Consider the following 17,631-nt stretch of genomic DNA (forward strand, 5'->3'; position numbering starts at 1 on the left):
ATCAAAGATGACGATGTTTGACGGAAGTTGCTTGATAAGGTGATGCGCCAAGCCCTCGTGTTTTTCTTCCTTCAACTTCTCGAGAGCCTCGAATTCAAGGCTTTTGAGGGCTCTTTTTTTTGGTGAATTAGAGCTGTTCAAGCTCTAGCAGGAAACACTGTCTTTATTCTATCCTGTCTCTCTCCACCAATGGGCCAATTTCATTCTACCAGCCAGGCGAGCTCTGATGCCCCAGAACAGCAAGGCGAAAAGACCGACTACTACGAGCTACTTGGGGTAACACGGACTGCCAGTGATGATGAGTAAGTCCACACATCAGCCAGTCATGTCCTGCGACTAACGATTTGCCCTTCTTCCACAGAATCAAGAAAGCTTATAGGAAGAAAGCCCTCGTGTTGCATCCCGATCGAAATTATGGGAACGTTGAAGAGGCGACTAGACTGTTTGCTGAAATCCAATCCGCTTATGAAGTACTGGCAGATCCCCAGGAACGAGCATGGTACGACTCGCACAGCGATGCTTTCCTAGGGACAGGCGGGGGTACCGATGATCAACACTCGTACAATGTCCGAATTACAACCGCCGATGATGTTCTTAAGCTCTTTTCAAAGTTTAGTCCGCGAATGGAATTCTCCGACGCCCCAACTGGATTCTTCGGTGGCCTTCGTGAACAATTTGAACAGCTTGCATTGGAGGAAAGGCTTGCTTGTCAGTGGGAGGCTCAAGATCCCATTGAATATGCAACATTTGGATCTAGTCATGATGATTTTGAGAAGGTTGTACGGCCGTTTTATGCCAGTTGGAGTGGATTCTCCACCCAAAAGTCATTCGCCTGGAGAGATGTTTATCGTCTCTCTGAAGCTCCAGATCGCCGGGTGCGACGAATGATGGAAAAGGAAAATAAGCGTCTCCGGGATGAAGGTATTCGAGAGTTCAACGATGCAGTCAGATCTCTTGTGGCCTTTGTCAAGAAACGTGATCCTCGATACAAAGCCAACGCCCAAAGCGAAGCCCAACGCCAGGAGACTCTCCGCCAGTCTGTGGCTGCACAAGCAGCAAGATCACGGGCGCTTAATCAAGCCAATATGCGTGATCATGTCATTCCAGAATGGGCGCAATCGGAGCAGCCAGACCTTGACGACAGCGAGAGCGAGGAGAGCGAGATTGAAAGTTTTGAATGCGTGGCATGTCACAAATATTTCAAAAGCCAGAAGCAATACGTGGCCCATGAGCGCAGTAAAAAGCACCTGAAGGCTATCAAGCAACTATGCTGGGAGATGCGAATGCAAAACGATCAATTGGATTTGGAGTCTGCCAGCTCAAGTCCTAATCCAGTTACCACCCAACCTCTTGAGATGGAGAATGGCCCATTTCCTCCGGCCGATGTTGCAGTGGTCGATTCTCGGATTGAAGAGGTTGAAATCAGCTCGAAGCAAACTACCGGATCGCCTGAAAGCTCGCGTGGTCTTGAAGAGACGGCAATATCCGAGCAAGATGCAGTTGAAGACCGTACCCCAGCCACAGATGACGAAGACTACGCCTCGAGAGAATCTATCGAAACCAGACTTCAATCTGATATGGGTTCTCTCTTGGGAGAAATCCTAGATCCAGTCACCACACTGTCTGATCAACTGGGTTCTTCTGATTTGAACGAGCAGCCATTGGCGCCCAAGTTAGGCAAGGCCAAACAAAAACGGGCGAAGAAGGCTGCCAAAGAAGCAAACCAATCCACCGCTTTTGTATGTGCCAACTGCAAGGAATCATTCGCCTCCAAGTCTAAATTGTTTGAGCACATCAAAAAGGAGGACCATGCACAGCCATTGTTGGGGACTACTAGTCAGAAGGGCAAGAAACGTTAGTCTCTTCCTGATTCCAGTTTACCATACGCGCAAATAGTGGGCCACGGTGATTTTACAGAGGTCAGCCCTTGACCTCAACCTGTAGATTGTCTATCGAGGGAAACACTGTTGCTCTACTATGGAATGGCCAAAGCAATTCCTCCCAGATATGCACAAAGCCCATGCTTAGCCTAAGCCGGTTCGGGAGTTCTTGACAACATGTGCAACGGGCTGTAGAATGCCCTTGTTGTTTGAAGCCCCAAGAGCAGTACCTGTACTCCATCCCATCTTCTCCAGCATAGCACGGCCTCGGTTTCCTGCTCCAATCTCTGGGGCAGAGGCGCCGACCACATCGCCCTCCATGTAGGTTGCAGCTCCTCCAGATCGTTTGGGTTTGAATGATTTTGGTGGCTCTGCGCCCCATGATCTGAATAGACGACGGTTGAACTTCCTTCCAGACAAGAGATCGTCCACGTTGGAAATGGTTTTGGGTGTGTATCCAGGCGTACGCGCGGTCTTGTTGAGTACAGGGAAACGATCCATTCCATGGCCGCGTGACTGGGATTTCAAATTCAGCGCATTCGCCAATTCGTGTATCAGCTTTCTGCGTTGTTTGGTCATGGGGGGCAAAGCCAGGCTTTGGTCGAATTAGCTATGTCTGGTAGTTATTAAGGTGGATAGACAAACCTGTTCTTGGGAGACAAAAGGAATGAGCGCAGTTCGGTCATGAATTGCTCCATATTCATCTCCTTGGAATATTTGAATTTGAGGTCTGGGTTCCCTGGTTTTCTGCCCAGTAACCCCTGCGCTCGTAATTCTTCTCGTTCCTTCTTTCTCAATTTCTTTTTTCTTCTGTCGTTCTGCCAGGCTTCTTGTAGTTCAATCTCAAATTCGCTGTCGGATAGCACCAGCTCGGGGATGGCTTGTTTACCCTTGGGCTTTTTCCGTAGACTCGGTCGATCGTAATCCATGATGTCAAATCCAAAGTAAGGATCCGAGTCAAGGGCATCTGCAAATGCCGACGCTGAAGGGAATTGGGGCTTTCCAGATCGAGCACCCTTTTTCCCTGACTTTGAATGTCCGGTGGCTAGGTCCTCGAGTAGGATAAAATCATCGAGATCATCATCGGAATGCACGTTATCAGAACCTTCACTTTCATCTTCGTCGGATTCACTTGATGTAGCGCTTGATTCTTGATCTGTATCTAGATGCATTTGAGCCAGCACTGTGTACCTGCGCGTCAGTATGTGTTTTGACGGGTGGAGGGTTTCAGATTTACCATCGACTGAACCTTCAAATTTGGAGTCATTGTGTGGATGGTTCGTGGACAATGATCTTCTGGTATCTCCTTGGGTGTCAACGGGGCTAGCAGCCGATAGGTCCAACTGCGTTGCAGCTTTTTCAACGTCAATGCCCCCTTCGAGATCGGTATTTGCTTCCTTGATGATTTCCGCGTAGTATTCACTGTCTATGTTGGCGATATAGTCGGCTATTGGGTCGATGTCTGCTGCTGGTGGCCATTGTGGTTTGTCTGTGTCGGACTCTGCATCATCTTCCTCGTCGTCTTTGTTGCTGGCAACGGGTGACAGGTCCCGGGTTTCGACGACCACTTTACATGACGGTGTCTGAGACAATTCAGCAACCGTCGGCTGCACGATCTCCTGAATCTCTTGCTGGTTTGTTTCAAGAACAACGGGTTTGACATTCTTCCGCCGACCAGTAAACACAACTTCGTCTTCGCTCGAGTCGTCGAAATCCGACAATTCAGGTCTCAGTACGGGATCGGGGTGCCCGGTGTGGGCAACGTCTTGCCCCTGTGAGTCGAAAAAAAAGTTGCTTCGGGGTCGGGTGGGCTGTCCGTCATCGGTTCTGGGCCGTCTTTGTTGGACTCCTGGTCATCGTTTTCCTGTTCCAGTGTTGGTTCCAGACTTCCTGCGCTCACAAATGTGACAGCCTTATGGCGGAGAGCATTTGACCATGATCGTTGGTGGGTTTCAGTGTTCCGAGCCTCTTGCTGCATGGTAAATTGCTGTGGCGATGGGTCTTCGCATTATTAGCTTCGATTGGATGTGATATGATGGCATATTGATGCATACCTCTGCCCACTTGGGCCCGCCTGATACGGGCCTTAAACTTCCCATGGCGGGCCATGGGTGTAGATGAGATTGATGAAGGAAAAGTTGGTCTAGCGGGATTTCTAACTTGACGTTAGGTGGGCCGGGCGGTGACCCCATCCAAGTTAGATAATAATACTGGAGGCCTTCCAGCTTTCTATCTGGATATTGTAATTCGTATGCTTATTCGATATATACATAATCCTGTACATAGATCGCGGATTTCCTGGTGTGGGGGGAACGACTATCTTTTGCGCCTTTTGGGGCCTCTGAGCAGTGACGTCTGGGCTTGTGACTGGGTTTCGACCCCTCGGGGAATGGAGAAACTGTCAGAATTGCAGGTGATCTGTTTCGTATCCCTTATTTCGAGTTCTCTCCTGGGTGTATTTGCTTCCTTGGATTGTTCTGTGTGTTCTGTGTGATCTTTTGGGGGCGATGTTCACCTGAGCTCTAGTGCCGGTTGATATACATACATCACTTATATATATCCAGCTCTCTATCCACCTCTCCTCTGACTATCCCCCTCCCCCAAGTCTCGAACCCCCCCCACCATCATCATCCACAGACCACACCAGTTATGACAGTGGATATAGAAAAATGCAAACGCATAGTGCAATACTTCTGGGATCCCGAACCCAAGAATGATGCACCCGCAGCGTCAATATGGTGCCTGGGCAGAGAGTATGCGACCCCGCAAACCACCAGTAAGTTCTATCTGGACCAGTTCAATCAGCCGAAAGAGATATACAAGTAAAAAACTTGTCAAACATGGCTAACAGCCGCCAAAAGAGGATGGCTCGACAGAGCAGTCCACAGAAGCTGGTACACCGAGTGAAGCAACAGGGAAAGCCTGGCCGGCAGCATTTCTCTCTGATTTCGGATCAAGGCAGTGGATGACATACCGATCAAACTTCACACCGATACCCCGAGCGACATCACCAGAAGCGACATCATCCATGACATTAGGTGTACGGCTTCGAAGCCAGCTCATGGACTCGGGCTTCACATCGGATACTGGGTGGGGCTGCATGATTAGATCTGGGCAAAGCCTTCTGGCGAACACATTCGCAATTTTATTGTTAGGGAGAGGTAAGTGATGGATATTGACATGAATAGGAAAACCCAAGCTTACCTACATATATCAGACTGGCGCAGAGGAGACAGTCCGGAGGAAGAGTCGAAACTAATTTCAATGTTTGCTGATCATCCAGATGCTCAATTCTCAATACATCGATTTGTGAACTGCGGCGCAGACTCATGTGGGAAATACCCTGGGGAGTGGTTTGGACCGTCGGCAACAGCCAGATGTATACAGTGAGTGATCCAACATAGTATGTCGGTTGATACTGAGCACAGACAGGCTACTTTCAACCGAGTGTGAATCACCCAAGCTTAGGATCTACGTGACCAACGACTCATCAGATGTGTATGAAGACAAATTTAATCAAGTGGCGCGAGACCAGACTGGCCGCATACAGCCAACACTTATTCTCCTAGGAATCCGACTGGGCATTGATCATATTACACCGGTATATTGGGATGGACTGCGAGCTGCACTACAATACCCCCAATCAGTTGGTGTAGCCGGGTAAGTTGGATGTCATCATTCAACTACGTGCAATTGCTAACACCCTATATTCATTAAGCGGGCGCCCTTCCTCGTCCCATTACTTTGTAGGAGCTCAAGACTCCCATCTCTTTTTCCTTGATCCCCATTCTACCCGACCCGCAACACCATATCGACCTGATGAGCTCTACACCCAAGAGGAATTGGATAGCTACTACACCACCCGACTTCGGAGAATCCACATCAAGGACATGGATCCCAGCATGTTAATCGGATTTTTGATCAAGGATGGCGATGACTGGGCCGACTGGAAGAAACAGATTGAATCTACTCCTGGGCGGCAGATTGTACACATCTTCCCTGGACATAGCCAGCCAGACCATGGTCATGGTCGTGCAGAGGCACTTGATGAAGTGGAAGTGTTGGATGACTCGGATGCACTGGAATGAGAGATTGAAAGTACCTGGGGTATTGGATATCAGTTGGCACCTGGAAGCTGCTATAACTACACAAGTAGGCACGTTCAAACAGAATTAGCTGGAAAGATAATATCATGATGCAATGCTATCACGCATTTGGAATTTCGTGTTCTAGTAGGGGAGGTCAATCCGTGCCTGCCCCAGACCCGAGTTATGTTACACCGCATTCACGTATCGGTAACCATCAAAGAAAATCGCCCATTGGGGAAAAGAAAATTCAAGCCATCCCATGACGCATTAGAAACCCGCAAAACACCCATAACCGACCGCCTCAGAGCCCATAACAGATCAAGAGGCAGTAAAAACAAAGCAAGCTCAAAAGAAAACGTAAGAAACCCGCTTATTTGGCGGAGGAGGAGTACTTGGTAACAGCCTTGGTACCCTCAGAGACGGCGTGCTTGGCAAGCTCACCGGGGAGGATGAGACGCACGGAGGTCTGGATCTCTCGGGAAGAGATGGTGGACTTCTTGTTGTAAGCGGCAAGCTTGGAGGCCTCGGTAGCGACACGCTCGAAGATGTCTAAAAATTCAAAGTCAGATTGGTGATCGATTGAGACGCGTCAGACGCGACGATTGGACACCAAAAGAAACATACCGTTGACGAAGGAGTTCAAGATGGACATAGCACGGGTGGAAATACCAGTGTCAGGGTGGACCTGCTTGAGAACTAGAATAGAGTCAATATAAATGCGCCCAGTCACATGGAACCCGTAACACCAAAGTGGCACACTCACCCTTGTAGATGTAGGAAGAGTAGGTCTCCTTGCGGGTCTTGCCGCGCTTCTTCTTCTCGCCGGAGGCAGCGGTGGCAGTCTTCTTGCCAGCCTCCTTCTTCTCAGCAGGAGCCTTACCACCAACGGGGGCCTTGCCACCGGTGGAGGGCTTCTTCTCAGCAGCCTTGGGAGCCATTTCGAATGTTGGTTTGAAAAGGTGGGTTAAACACGAAGGTTGAAAGATAAAGGGAGATGAAGAAAGCGTGTGGGATGGGAAGCAGAGATGGAATGGGGGAGGAAAAGTAAGTGAGACGCGGTGACGAGGGGAGGCGCGGTCTTTATACTCGCGCACCAACAGGCAGTTGATCCTGGGGGGTGCAAAGGAGGCCGAATTTCAATACAGTAACAGGGTGGTATGATCTGTATGATTAAAGGGGGATTGACGCGTCCTAAGGCGGGGAAAGTGGACCAGATTCACATCAAATAGAAGGTATGGTATGGTAATCAAAGTAGATTACCACACCTTACCCAAATGGGAATGTCTGATCTGACTGATCATTGGCTGCGCGTTTTAAGCGAGTGCGTGATCTGGAGGCCTCTTGATGCCGCCCAACGTCACCCTCACCGCGTCCTTATAAAGGTCCTCCGCTTCCACACGCTCTCCCACCTGCTCTTGCGACTTTCTACTCTAACTCACTCCTCAATCATCAACACTTTTACCACCTTTCTCTCCCACCAATCCCCTTTCAAAAAACCCCATCCATCAAAATGACTGGCGGAAAGTCCGGCGGCAAGGCTAGCGGTAGCAAGAACGCGCAGTCGTAAGTTGTTTATCTACGCGTTTTTTTCGGATTCATTCACTGACATGTTACTTTTGAAGCCGTTCCTCCAAGGCTGGTCTCGCCTTCCCCGTTGGTCGTGTCCACCGTCTGCTCCGCAAGGGCAACTACGCTCAGCGTGTTGGTGCCGGTGCTCCCGTCTACCTCGCTGCCGTCCTCGAGTACCTCGCTGCTGAAATCCTCGAGTTGGCTGGTAACGCCGCCCGTGACAACAAGAAGACCCGTATCATTCCCCGTCACCTTCAGCTCGCCATCCGTAACGATGAGGAGTTGAACAAGCTTCTGGGTCACGTCACCATCGCCCAGGGTGGTGTTCTGCCCAACATCCACCAGAGTATGTTACCCCGCACTTGTCCTCCATCTTCAGTTGCTAACCTCATTCTTAGACCTTCTCCCCAAGAAGACCCCCAAGGCTGGAAAGGGTAGCCAAGAGCTGTAGAGCGGTGTCTCTGTTGTTTTCGCGGGTTCTTTGTTTTATTTTCCGGCGCGGATTGGTTCTTTGACACGATAATGGGGTTATGGGACGGGCACGTTATGGCTCTGCGTTTTCTATTTTTTTTCATCAATTTCCTGGTTGTACATTATGCCTACGGGCATGGAATGATACCGACGACCTTAGCTCGTTTGAGGGATTTCAAGTTTCGGATACTAGCCCCAGGGACAGACCCAAATCAATGAAAAGACTCTAGGTCCTTCAAGTGTTGACTTTTGTGTTTTCTTTTCTCTTGCAATTTCCGTGGTTCCATCCCAAGACGCGCAGACTATACACAATATGTATAGTTCCCCATCTATACACCGAATGCTGTATACAATCTTGGTTGGAACGACAATGCGAACGTAAATTGCATGCAAACGGCACAATCAAAGCACCGTCGATCCAAGAGACTGGACTAAGACTTGCGAGCACTGTATACAGATTCATGACCCTTGTAGATTCGAATTCTCTGTCTTCCGGCCTTATTTATTGTACATCCAGTATATCAACTGATTATCAGTATTGATTCGAGAATCTATTTCGTTGAATTACGCATAGTTCATGTTCTCGATAGAAACCCCAGTTCTCTCCATCGGATATCGTATTTCGCACCTCCACTCTCCACTAGTGAGCACCTGGTGGTTGCGCATCTGCATTGGTAATCCGATTAGTGTTGTTCCTTTCCAATGTTAGTTTGCCAGAGATGAGGAATCGACGTACAGGGCAGAATTGGAGCGGGCAGGTTGCGTTCCCATTTGTTTCCGCCGGGCGCAGTGGGTGCCCGGTAAGGATCCGGGTGCTTCCAGTTCTCCAGGAGCTTCTCCGTTTCGCGGAATAAGACCTGGTCGAGTGTGTTAAATATGGCGCAGTCAGGAAGAGGTTGAATTCCATACTTGCTGTTGGCGGGGGTCACGGACGTCCTTGTTCGCCTCGAAAAGGGATCGGATATAGACTGCTTGTCCGCGCCACACCTGTCGGTGGACAGCCCAGTCGAGGGCCAGCTTCAAGGACCGCCGGTAGAGCGACCTGTGACCTGTCAGTAGCTTTCTCTTGGGTTAGACGAAATGGATACCCACTGGACAGCGGAGGTGGACATGGTGAGATCTCAAGTCTTGCTCCGGGGCCCGATACCGACTAGAAGAAAGAATCAATGAGAAAAGATGGCTGTAATTGTCAGGCCTGGCAACAATCGCAGACACCGTAGTTCAGAAATTCCAATGGAGAGGGGGAGTGCGTAGGATAGTCGTCGGGTTGACTATTCTGGGCTTCCTAATTCGTTCATGAAATGCTGCAGTGGTCGTTCTGGGCCACCGTAGTGTCTTGGGAATAGACCTCTGCCGAAAGGGAGCCCGGTTTTACGTTACCCGATCTAATCCGAGCTTGACTTTCACCTTTGACCTCGAACTTCTTTCTGAGAAGCCCCTTTTCCTCAATCCTTGATTGATTTCCCTCCCCCCTCATCATTGTTTGCTTTTTTCTTTCTCCATCATGGCTTCTCGGATTTCTCTTGCGCGCCTTTCGGGCTTGTCGGCTGTGGCCAGGACAACACCTCGGGCATCTACTCAGGTCCGCAACCTCAAGGGGTTGTCCACTCTGACGCGCACAAAGGCGTCGCCTCGTTCGGCCTCTGGTCTGCTCCAGGTTTCGTCCCGGTAAGCAAATGCGCCTATATCGTGCTCAGTTGAAGCATAATTAGCTCATCAAATTCAATAGCCTCAATGCGTCGCTCAACATGGCTCCTCTGGGAGGCCACCAGCTCCGAACCTATGGTAAGGTTGATCTGATTTCGGCTTCGTACAGTCTTTTTAATCAATCTCTGTTATAGCCGACTCCATCGTCAAGGTTCCCCAAATGGCCGAATCGATTACAGAGGGTACCCTGAAGCAGTTCTCAAAACGTATGACGCTCATCCTCAAAATCAGTCATTGTTTATCAGTGCTCACTATAAAATAGAGGTTGGAGATTACGTCGAGCGTGATGAGGAAATCGCGACTATCGAAACCGACAAGGTACGTTGGTATACTGGAAGAAGTGACTGGTTTGAAGGTTCGGTTCGCTGACATGGATATCTTCTCTTCCTGTGATCAGATTGATGTCTCGGTCAATGCTCCGGAATCTGGTACCATTAAAGAACTTCTCGTGAACGAGGAAGATACTGTTACAGTTGGACAGGATATCATCAAGCTGGAGCTCGGCGGTGCCCCCGAAGGAAAGAAGGATGAGGGCGCGGAAAAGCCCAAGGAGGCCGAGTCTAAGGAGTCTTCTCCTGCTCCCGCTGAGACTGAGAAGCCCAAGGAGACTCAGGCCTCCAAGCCTGCTCCTTCATCAGAGAAGCCCAAGGAGGCTCCCGCGAAGAAGGAGTCACCAAAGCCACAAGGCGCCGCTGAGTCCAAGCCTGCCCTCGGAAGCCGCGAGGAACGCCGGGTACGTTTCGCCTTGTGTCGCCATACTACGCAACTCGGCATTGCTAACATAGTATTTTCCGTCCTTTAGGTCAAGATGAACCGTATGCGTCTGAGAATTGCTGAGCGCCTGAAGCAGTCCCAGAACACTGCTGCTTCTCTCACCACCTTCAACGAGGTCGATATGTCCTCTCTCATGGAATTCCGGAAGCTGTACAAGGATGATGTGCTCAAGAAGACCGGTGTTAAGCTGGGTTTCATGAGCGCCTTCTCCCGTGCCTGCGTGCTCGCTATGAAGGACATCCCCGCCGTCAATGCCTCGATTGAGGGCCCCAACGGCGGTGACACCATTGTCTACCGTGACTACGTTGACATCAGCGTTGCTGTTGCCACTGAGAAGGGCCTCGTCACTCCTGTTGTCCGCAACACCGAGGGCAAGGACCTTGTCGGAATTGAAGAGGCGATTGCCGAGCTTGGCAAGAAGGTGAGTCTTCTTTCGGACTGGTGTTCTTCTTGAAGTTTTGCTGACGGCTGATCAACCTTTAGGCTCGCGACAACAAGCTGACCATTGAGGATATGGCCGGTGGTACCTTCACCATCAGCAACGTAAGTTCTGTTCCCGGTAGTCTATGTCTCGACTAAGCTAATTTGGATAGGGTGGTGTCTTCGGCTCCCTGATGGGCACACCCATTATCAACCTTCCCCAGACTGGTAAGCTTCGCCATCTTCTTGCGTGTCTCTCGTGTCTAACATTCTCTTTGTAGCCGTCTTGGGTCTTCACGCCATCAAGGATAAGCCTGTCGCTATCAATGGCAAGGTTGAGATTCGCCCGGTATGCATTCTCTCCCTAGGTGTCTCAATTTGAGGGAATCTATCTCACTAACAACATTCTCCGATAGATGATGTACCTCGCTCTCACCTACGATCACCGTCTTCTGGATGGTCGTGAGGCTGTTACTTTCCTGGTCAAGGTAGATTACTCTCATTCTTCCATACTCGAATTAGATCAAAACACTAACTATCGCTATAGGTCAAGGAGTACATTGAGGACCCCCGGCGCATGCTGCTTGGCTAGTTAATTTCAACTGCCAACATTGCCCCTGTTGCCCTGCGTGTTTTCGTGTCTAGGGCGGCCTCTTGCGCCCTTTGTAAATTATTAGGTTTTCAAGATATAAATGCCATGTCAAGACATGCCTTCTAGCAGGCTTAATCTGGAGTTTATTCTCACTCGAGATTTTCATGAAGTACAGTGTCTTACACGGAGGGTCGAGTCTTAGCTTCGACCTTGTCTATTGGCCATCAGGCCTCGTAATGAAGGAAATGGAATAAAGCGATCAAACATGTAATGCTGCTCTTTGCGCAGATGTTCCTGACCTGTTTGTCTGTTCAAGACCGCTGGGCTTTGCGATAGGGTGGAATATGCTATGCACTGATTTTCCTATGCACTCGCATCTCAGGTCGATCTAGTTGGGATTGCTTTAGAGTCGACAATGTTGAATCACCCGTTGAGTTTCTTCGCGGGTCAGCCCGACCAGTTGGCCTTGCTCTAGTTGCACAAGGAGAGGTATATCCAGGGCTTCCATGAGATCCTCGAAGAATTGAGTAAAACGGCCGTGCAGTAATTGAACGTCGAAAAGCCGATCTAGCTCTTCCCGGGTTGCTGGGGCTGCAGTGCCATAGGGGGGTGGAATATGCTCAAGAATCATTCCACGGCTGGCCTCCCAGTACACGTCTAGCTCGCCATCGCCGGTTCTCCAGGAGCAAAGCTGGCGGAGGTGCTCCGGAAAGCGGTCCTTTTCTTCCAGGATCGCATGCGCCATAAGATGAGCACCGAGATCAAACCAGCGTCTTCTGGATACATGTTCAACCGAGGCATGGCAAACTCGCATGAATTCAACTGTGATGTGGGACAGGGGCGTGAAATTGAGGAGCGGACGGCGATCCCGGGGGGGCTTGTAGTGGCAATACGACAGGACGATATGAAAGATGTGCAGTTTGAGGTTGAGATCCGAGGGCAGGGCATATTCGAGTTGGTGGCCCTCGATGATCCAACGGAAGGCTGGACAAGTCAGTACATTGCTTTGATGCCACCCAAGGGTCTTCAGGCAAACATACTTTCAACTGATTGCACAAGCCATTCCACGTCAGAGAGATTTTGGGAAGTTCCAATCATGGCAAGAAGTCTACTCACGGCCAAACAGACGAGGTAGTCCAATATCATCAGATCTACCTCTGCTCGGACATTGGGGTTTCGTTCAGCCATGTTTATGAGTCAAGGAGCCAGACAATGGTGTCAGTGATGCAGATTTTGTGGTGCACTGGAAGAATCCATATTTGCCGTAGGAGAGAAGAGTTCCCAAGAGTTCCCACGGCGATGGTGAGTGAATCCAGGATATCAACAACGATCGATAAATCTGATCTGATACCAAGCTTTGGTCTTAGTAATCATAGCTCCCCGCCTGGACACTCTCCAGGACTATACAGTCAACTGATTTCTGACATGTTCTGCTTTGCAAGCTGATCTTTATTCAGATATTCTTGTCCACCGCCAACTGCCAAGGATGAACACAGGGTACTGTCGACGCCAGTCACGTGGATCATATGTGTGTCGTCATTTATCTGTGATCCATGGATGATTTATATACAACACGTCCTCTTTTTTTCTCCCCCTCCAACCTCATATCACATCGCTTGCTGAATACATGCCTAGTGTATGCTCAGCGTACTCAGGAAAAAGGCCCTGGCACTCGGAATCAGGTGCAAAACAACATCCACCAACATGGCATGGTACTGTTCCGGCTCCACCAACACTGAGCTGATTGAGAACCTATTCAAGGCCGAGTTAATTCAGAATGAGCGGGTAAAGAAAGCCATGTTGGGAGTAAGCAAATCCCTCACCTCCTTTACAGTTTGAACATTTCATAATTGCTCAAGGTTGATCGAGCTCACTATGCTCCATCTCGGCCATACTCGGACTCGCCCCAGCCCATCGGGCATGGAGCTACCATTTCAGCACCACACATGCATGGCCATGCATGCGAGTACCTCATTGATTACCTGAAGCCTGGCTTCCGAGTGTTAGACATCGGATCTGGCTCAGGGTACTTGACCCATGTTCTCGCCAACCTGGTGACCGACCCATCCGGCAATGAAGCCCCAGGACATGTCATTGGAATCGATCACATCCCCGAGCTGACAGACCTGGCCCGCGATAATATGAATAAGTCTGACGAAGGCCGTGAGTTGCAGGCCTCCAACAAGGTTGAGTTTATCACCGCCGACGGACGTCTCGGGTGGAAACAGGGTGCTCCATACGATGCAATTCATGTCGGGGCCGCGGCCGAGAAACTTCATCCAACCCTAGTGGACCAGCTACGTGCCCCTGGACGAATGTTCATTCCCGTGGAGTCCGAACACGATGGAAGTGTTCGGGGAAGTCTGACTGGCGGCCAATACATCTGGGTGGTAGATAAACAGGAGGACGGATCCGTTCACCAAAAAAAGGTCTTTCAAGTTAGCTACGTGCCCTTGACCAATGCGCCAGCACGTTGAAGAGATCGCTGATTTAAAAGGATTGTGGTCATCAAATTTGCGTGGATTGTCTATCTTTCTTACTGCCATAACCCCTGCATGTTCTACAAAATGCTGGGCCACGGCCCTTTTCTACAATTCACCCATTGAGGGATTCTTAGCTCACAGACAACGGATGATCATGCCAAACGTATTTCATGTTAATGCGCAGAGAGGGTCTTCACAGTGACGCCAATCCTCGAATACATGAGGGTGTCCAATGTCACCAAGCGTGAAACTCCTCGACACGCCATGCTCTACACAGAAAAAATCAACAGAACAGAAGATGAAGAATAACATAGAACAATGCTTAAAGATTACTAGCGAAATCCACCGGGGAAGTTGAATCCTTGACCGCCAAACTTGAACTGCTGACCTCCCTGTTGGAAGAAGAACTGTTGACCACCACCGTGACCAAATGGATGGCCTTGTCCCTGGAACGGATTTCCACGCTGCGACTCAGGGTCATTGGGATCGTCACCGTTGTCGAATCTTGTCCGAAGTTCGGAATCAGATAGAACTTCATAGGCTTCATTGATGGATGCCATCTTCTTCTCCGCCTCTTCCTTGCTCACACCCTGGGCGTGGGCCTTGTCCGGGTGGTGTTGTTTAGTGAGTGTGCGATAAGCTCGCTTGATCGTTCGATCGTCGGCATCCCGGCTGACACCCAGGACCTTGTAATAATCCTTTTGCTTCGAGCGTTTCAAGAGAGTCTGAGCTTTTTGATGGAGAGATTGAACCTCCTGAGAGCTAGGGTGGTGTTCCTTGGCCGAGTCTAGTGTGCGTATAGCATCCTCGAACCGGTCTTCATCAATAGCGGTCTGGGCCTTGTACAGGAGCCCATGGAGCGAGTGAGGAACAAGTTCTAGAGACTCCGAACAATAAGGGCCAGCCTTCTTAAGCATTCGCATCTGATATGAAGGTCAGTCAGTCAGTCAGTCAAAAAAAAAAAAAAACAAACTTGTGTTTTGTAAACATACCTCACGGTAAGCCTCGCAGGTCTTCTCGACAAGGAACACATAAAGATTGTTTGGCGCCAGACGGTGGATATGACCCGCCTCCTTTGCCTCCTCAACATCCGTCTTGGTGTCTGTAAGCAATCCACTGGATTCGGCATCCCCAACCATGATATTGACTGCGTTGCTAAACTTGCGTGCCTCCAGGACTGTGTGCAATTTCTCCAACCGCTTGACAAGCTTCCGTTCACGTTTGTAGAGACGATTGCAGGCCTTTGAGTCGGGATCAGCATGCAGACATTTGCGGATCTGAGCAAGGCCACGGTCACTGTCCCCTAAAGAGTAGAACAACATCGATGACATCTGCAAGTGCGACTCGATCAAATTAGGTGAAATTTGCAATACATGCGCCAGGTCGCTGATACCCTCTTCTGTCTCGCCTCGTTCAAAATGGCAATGAGCTCGCGCCTGACGTAGAGACAGTGCTGTGTTTGCCTTTAGAATAGCCACATTTGCCTCAGAAATGCAGCTCTCCCAGGCGCCTTGCTTTTCGGCAGTGAGAGCCAACGTTGCCGCGTCACGCGCAGCCTCCAACTCCTCATAGTCGGGAGAAGATTTCTTTCCGGCCCGTTCAAGGTCCTGCAGAGCTTCTACCCAGTGTGCGGATCGTGCCTTGAGGCGGGATCGTTGTAGTAGAGCGCCCTCAAAGTCCGGCTTGAGCTCTAGAACCCGATCAAAGTCGTTCGACGCTTGAGAGTTCTTTCCAATCGATAGGTATGCCGCGCCACGTTGGAAGAGAGTAATGTAGTTGGTAGGGTCACGCAGGACTGCGGCGTCGAAGTATGCGACGGCGTCCCGCGGCGAACCTTGAGCGAGGTGGGCTTTTGCCGAAGAAATCAATTCCGATAAAGGCGTGTCTGGCGCAATTTGAAGAGAATAACCGGTGGAAAAACACGCCAAAAAGGCAGTGAGCAATTCCAATGAAACGAGCATCTTGGAGTATGCGGCGCAGTACCGGAGGTGTATGAAACGAAGTAATTCAAGACAAGAGTTGTGATTGATCAGTCTCACTTGTAGCGTAGGACGGTCATAATCTAGAAGCCAGAATCAGAATGGACTAAAATGAAGAGTCAAAAAACGAGGAAGCTGGAGGGCGAAGTTGGATAGCATGTCGCATACTCGAATCCGTGGCCTTTACAAGGTAATCTTCCGTTACTGTCATGTGACATGGATTGTTTCACGAATCCCCAACCCTCCGAACTCCTTCAATTTGGCATCCATTCCTTCAAAGTATGCTCGGCTTTCAGTCGATATGCCGCCGATGTCTCCTACGACCAGCTAGGCCTGGTTTGACACTGTCGCCTTTGCGCGCCATCAATACCGGTACTTGATTACCCCCTCCCCCCATATGCTATGTCGATTCAATACGGCTAATACGTGCCAAAGCTTCGGATTCCGCTCTGTCACCAGCTCTCTTGACTAGAGCTCGCTTACTCACAGCCGAGCATGCCAAACTTGCTGATCGACTGGCCGAGTCCTTTGACGCCAAAACCGCCAAGCGAGCCGGGGAACTAGCACCGATTGCCAACGTCCTAAAAGAATGGGTTAATGCCAATGATGTATGTGCCATCAATCAACCAAGCAGCTGACTAAATTCCTAACGCAACTTTTCTCAAGTCTATATATGAGCTGAAGTCTCTACTGGATGATCCCAGTACGGATGCAGAGCTACGGTCACTGGCAATTGAAGACCTCGAAAGCAGTCACAATGCCCTACCAGCGGTTTCAGATCGACTGAAAAAGGCCTTGATTCCTCGGCATCCTTTTGCAGATCTCCCATGTCTGCTTGAAATCCGTCCAGGTGCAGGCGGTGACGAGGCGGGCTTGTTTGCATATGAGCTGTTACGGATGTACGTCTCTTTTTGCACTCGAAGGGGCCTTCGCCCAACCATATTGAAGCAAGAAACAGAGGTTGGGCCATCGGAAGATCGTCTTAGCGAAGCGGTGATAGAAATTGAAGCCGATGGAGCATATGATCTTCTGCGAACAGAGTCGGGGGTACATAGGGTCCAAAGAGTGCCCGCAACAGAGACAAAGGGTCGTACTCACACTAGTGCTGTTAGTGTGATGGTATTGCCAAGCTTCCCCGAGACTGGCAGCGAGCTGGACAGTGCTTTGAACTTTGAAGATCCGACTAGCGACTACTATATCGACCCCCAGGAAGTTCGCATTGAAAAGATGAGAGCGGGCGGTGCTGGCGGGCAGCATGTGAACAAAACAGAGTCCGCAATTCGACTAACTCATATACCCACTAATACTGTGGTTTCCATGCAGGATGAACGGTCCCAACAGGCCAACCGGAGAAAAGCATGGCAGGTTCTTCGAGCAAAGCTGGCCGAAGCTAGGCAGGAAGCCCGAGAGCAGGAACTTGTCCAACTCCGACGAGGCATCTTGGGCGGAGTGGCCAAAATGGGTCGAGGTGACAAGATTCGAACCTATAATTTCGGCCAAAGTCGTTGCACTGACCACCGTACTGGCCTCACGATCCATAATCTGGATGGTGTACTCGATGGTGGCGATGGGCTGGATACAGTGATGGAGAGTGTGCGCACCTGGATGGCTGATCGCGAAGTCGAGGCCATGGTGGCCGAGGATCTGGCCAAAGAACAAAAGTAGGCG

The 17,631-nt window shown here is 50.0% G+C and overlaps 11 protein-coding genes across 11 annotated transcripts; 6 read left to right on the plus strand and 5 right to left on the minus strand.

The window, feature by feature from the left end:
- Nucleotides 1–189: 189 nt before the first annotated feature.
- N7511_004017 (putative C2H2 finger domain protein) lies at nt 190–1,859 on the plus strand (the record flags this gene model as incomplete). The annotated part of the gene is made up of 2 exons (XM_057126442.1): nt 190–302; nt 362–1,859. The coding sequence occupies 2 exons, from the start codon at nt 190–192 to the stop codon at nt 1,857–1,859; spliced, it is 1,611 nt and encodes a 536-aa protein (XP_056985332.1).
- A 165-nt stretch (nt 1,860–2,024) lies between these two features.
- N7511_004018 (uncharacterized protein) lies at nt 2,025–3,858 on the minus strand (the record flags this gene model as incomplete). Its single annotated transcript, XM_057126443.1, has 3 exons — nt 2,025–2,475; nt 2,526–3,652; nt 3,781–3,858. The coding sequence occupies 3 exons, from the start codon at nt 3,856–3,858 to the stop codon at nt 2,025–2,027; spliced, it is 1,656 nt and encodes a 551-aa protein (XP_056985333.1).
- A 671-nt stretch (nt 3,859–4,529) lies between these two features.
- On the plus strand, nt 4,530–5,968 carry N7511_004019 (cysteine protease ATG4; the record flags this gene model as incomplete). Its single annotated transcript, XM_057126444.1, has 5 exons — nt 4,530–4,702; nt 4,839–5,041; nt 5,098–5,266; nt 5,313–5,540; nt 5,599–5,968. 5 exons carry the CDS (start codon nt 4,530–4,532, stop codon nt 5,966–5,968), a joined length of 1,143 nt encoding a protein of 380 aa, XP_056985334.1.
- A 117-nt stretch (nt 5,969–6,085) lies between these two features.
- On the minus strand, nt 6,086–6,921 carry N7511_004020 (histone H2B family protein). The gene is made up of 3 exons (XM_057126445.1): nt 6,732–6,921; nt 6,593–6,664; nt 6,086–6,517 (listed from the first exon to the last, which is right to left on the minus strand). Exons 1-3 carry the CDS (start codon nt 6,904–6,906, stop codon nt 6,339–6,341), a joined length of 426 nt encoding a protein of 141 aa, XP_056985335.1. The 5' UTR covers nt 6,907–6,921; the 3' UTR covers nt 6,086–6,338.
- Nucleotides 6,922–7,473: 552 nt separating this feature from the next.
- N7511_004021 (histone H2A) lies at nt 7,474–8,257 on the plus strand. The gene is made up of 3 exons (XM_057126446.1): nt 7,474–7,531; nt 7,591–7,883; nt 7,936–8,257. The coding sequence occupies exons 1-3, from the start codon at nt 7,479–7,481 to the stop codon at nt 7,986–7,988; spliced, it is 399 nt and encodes a 132-aa protein (XP_056985336.1). The 5' UTR covers nt 7,474–7,478; the 3' UTR covers nt 7,989–8,257.
- Nucleotides 8,258–8,648: 391 nt separating this feature from the next.
- Nucleotides 8,649–9,120, minus strand: N7511_004022 (NADH dehydrogenase [ubiquinone] 1 beta subcomplex subunit 9; the record flags this gene model as incomplete). The annotated part of the gene is made up of 4 exons (XM_057126447.1): nt 8,649–8,674; nt 8,745–8,865; nt 8,918–9,050; nt 9,101–9,120. The coding sequence occupies 4 exons, from the start codon at nt 9,118–9,120 to the stop codon at nt 8,649–8,651; spliced, it is 300 nt and encodes a 99-aa protein (XP_056985337.1).
- A 392-nt stretch (nt 9,121–9,512) lies between these two features.
- On the plus strand, nt 9,513–11,501 carry N7511_004023 (uncharacterized protein; the record flags this gene model as incomplete). Its single annotated transcript, XM_057126448.1, has 11 exons — nt 9,513–9,676; nt 9,738–9,793; nt 9,850–9,921; nt 9,978–10,033; nt 10,113–10,448; nt 10,518–10,910; nt 10,973–11,032; nt 11,083–11,137; nt 11,191–11,258; nt 11,326–11,397; nt 11,457–11,501. 11 exons carry the CDS (start codon nt 9,513–9,515, stop codon nt 11,499–11,501), a joined length of 1,377 nt encoding a protein of 458 aa, XP_056985338.1.
- A 403-nt stretch (nt 11,502–11,904) lies between these two features.
- Nucleotides 11,905–12,689, minus strand: N7511_004024 (uncharacterized protein; the record flags this gene model as incomplete). Its single annotated transcript, XM_057126449.1, has 2 exons — nt 11,905–12,485; nt 12,542–12,689. 2 exons carry the CDS (start codon nt 12,687–12,689, stop codon nt 11,905–11,907), a joined length of 729 nt encoding a protein of 242 aa, XP_056985339.1.
- A 447-nt stretch (nt 12,690–13,136) lies between these two features.
- Nucleotides 13,137–13,978, plus strand: N7511_004025 (protein-L-isoaspartate O-methyltransferase; the record flags this gene model as incomplete). The annotated part of the gene is made up of 2 exons (XM_057126450.1): nt 13,137–13,307; nt 13,361–13,978. Coding segments are annotated over 2 exons (789 nt in total), but the record flags the coding sequence as incomplete, so codon positions are not given.
- A 338-nt stretch (nt 13,979–14,316) lies between these two features.
- On the minus strand, nt 14,317–15,945 carry N7511_004026 (DnaJ and TPR domain protein; the record flags this gene model as incomplete). Its single annotated transcript, XM_057126451.1, has 2 exons — nt 14,317–14,907; nt 14,977–15,945. The coding sequence occupies 2 exons, from the start codon at nt 15,943–15,945 to the stop codon at nt 14,317–14,319; spliced, it is 1,560 nt and encodes a 519-aa protein (XP_056985341.1).
- A 299-nt stretch (nt 15,946–16,244) lies between these two features.
- N7511_004027 (putative mitochondrial translation release factor (RF-1)) lies at nt 16,245–17,628 on the plus strand (the record flags this gene model as incomplete). Its single annotated transcript, XM_057126452.1, has 3 exons — nt 16,245–16,335; nt 16,399–16,571; nt 16,630–17,628. The coding sequence occupies 3 exons, from the start codon at nt 16,245–16,247 to the stop codon at nt 17,626–17,628; spliced, it is 1,263 nt and encodes a 420-aa protein (XP_056985342.1).
- Nucleotides 17,629–17,631: the final 3 nt, after the last annotated feature.

The sequence above is a fragment of the Penicillium nucicola genome (genome assembly GCF_028828085.1).
Source record: "Penicillium nucicola strain IBT 29836 chromosome Unknown utg000003l, whole genome shotgun sequence".
Classification (NCBI taxonomy): domain Eukaryota; kingdom Fungi; phylum Ascomycota; class Eurotiomycetes; order Eurotiales; family Aspergillaceae; genus Penicillium; species Penicillium nucicola.

Excerpts from the sequence above, each read along its gene's own strand:
- N7511_004020 (XM_057126445.1), bottom strand. The coding sequence starts at position 6,906 with ATGGCTCCCAAGGCTGCTGAGAAGAAGCCCTCCACCGGTGGCAAGGCC. Across the intron at positions 6,665-6,731 it reads CTCTTCCTACATCTACAAGG|TTCTCAAGCAGGTCCACCCT; the intron begins GTGAGTGTGCCA and ends ACTCTATTCTAG. Across the intron at positions 6,518-6,592 it reads CTTGAACTCCTTCGTCAACG|ACATCTTCGAGCGTGTCGCT; the intron begins GTATGTTTCTTT and ends TTGAATTTTTAG.
- N7511_004021 (XM_057126446.1), top strand. The coding sequence starts at position 7,479 with ATGACTGGCGGAAAGTCCGGCGGCAAGGCTAGCGGTAGCAAGAACGCG. Across the intron at positions 7,532-7,590 it reads GGTAGCAAGAACGCGCAGTC|CCGTTCCTCCAAGGCTGGTC; the intron begins GTAAGTTGTTTA and ends TTACTTTTGAAG. Across the intron at positions 7,884-7,935 it reads TCTGCCCAACATCCACCAGA|ACCTTCTCCCCAAGAAGACC; the intron begins GTATGTTACCCC and ends CCTCATTCTTAG.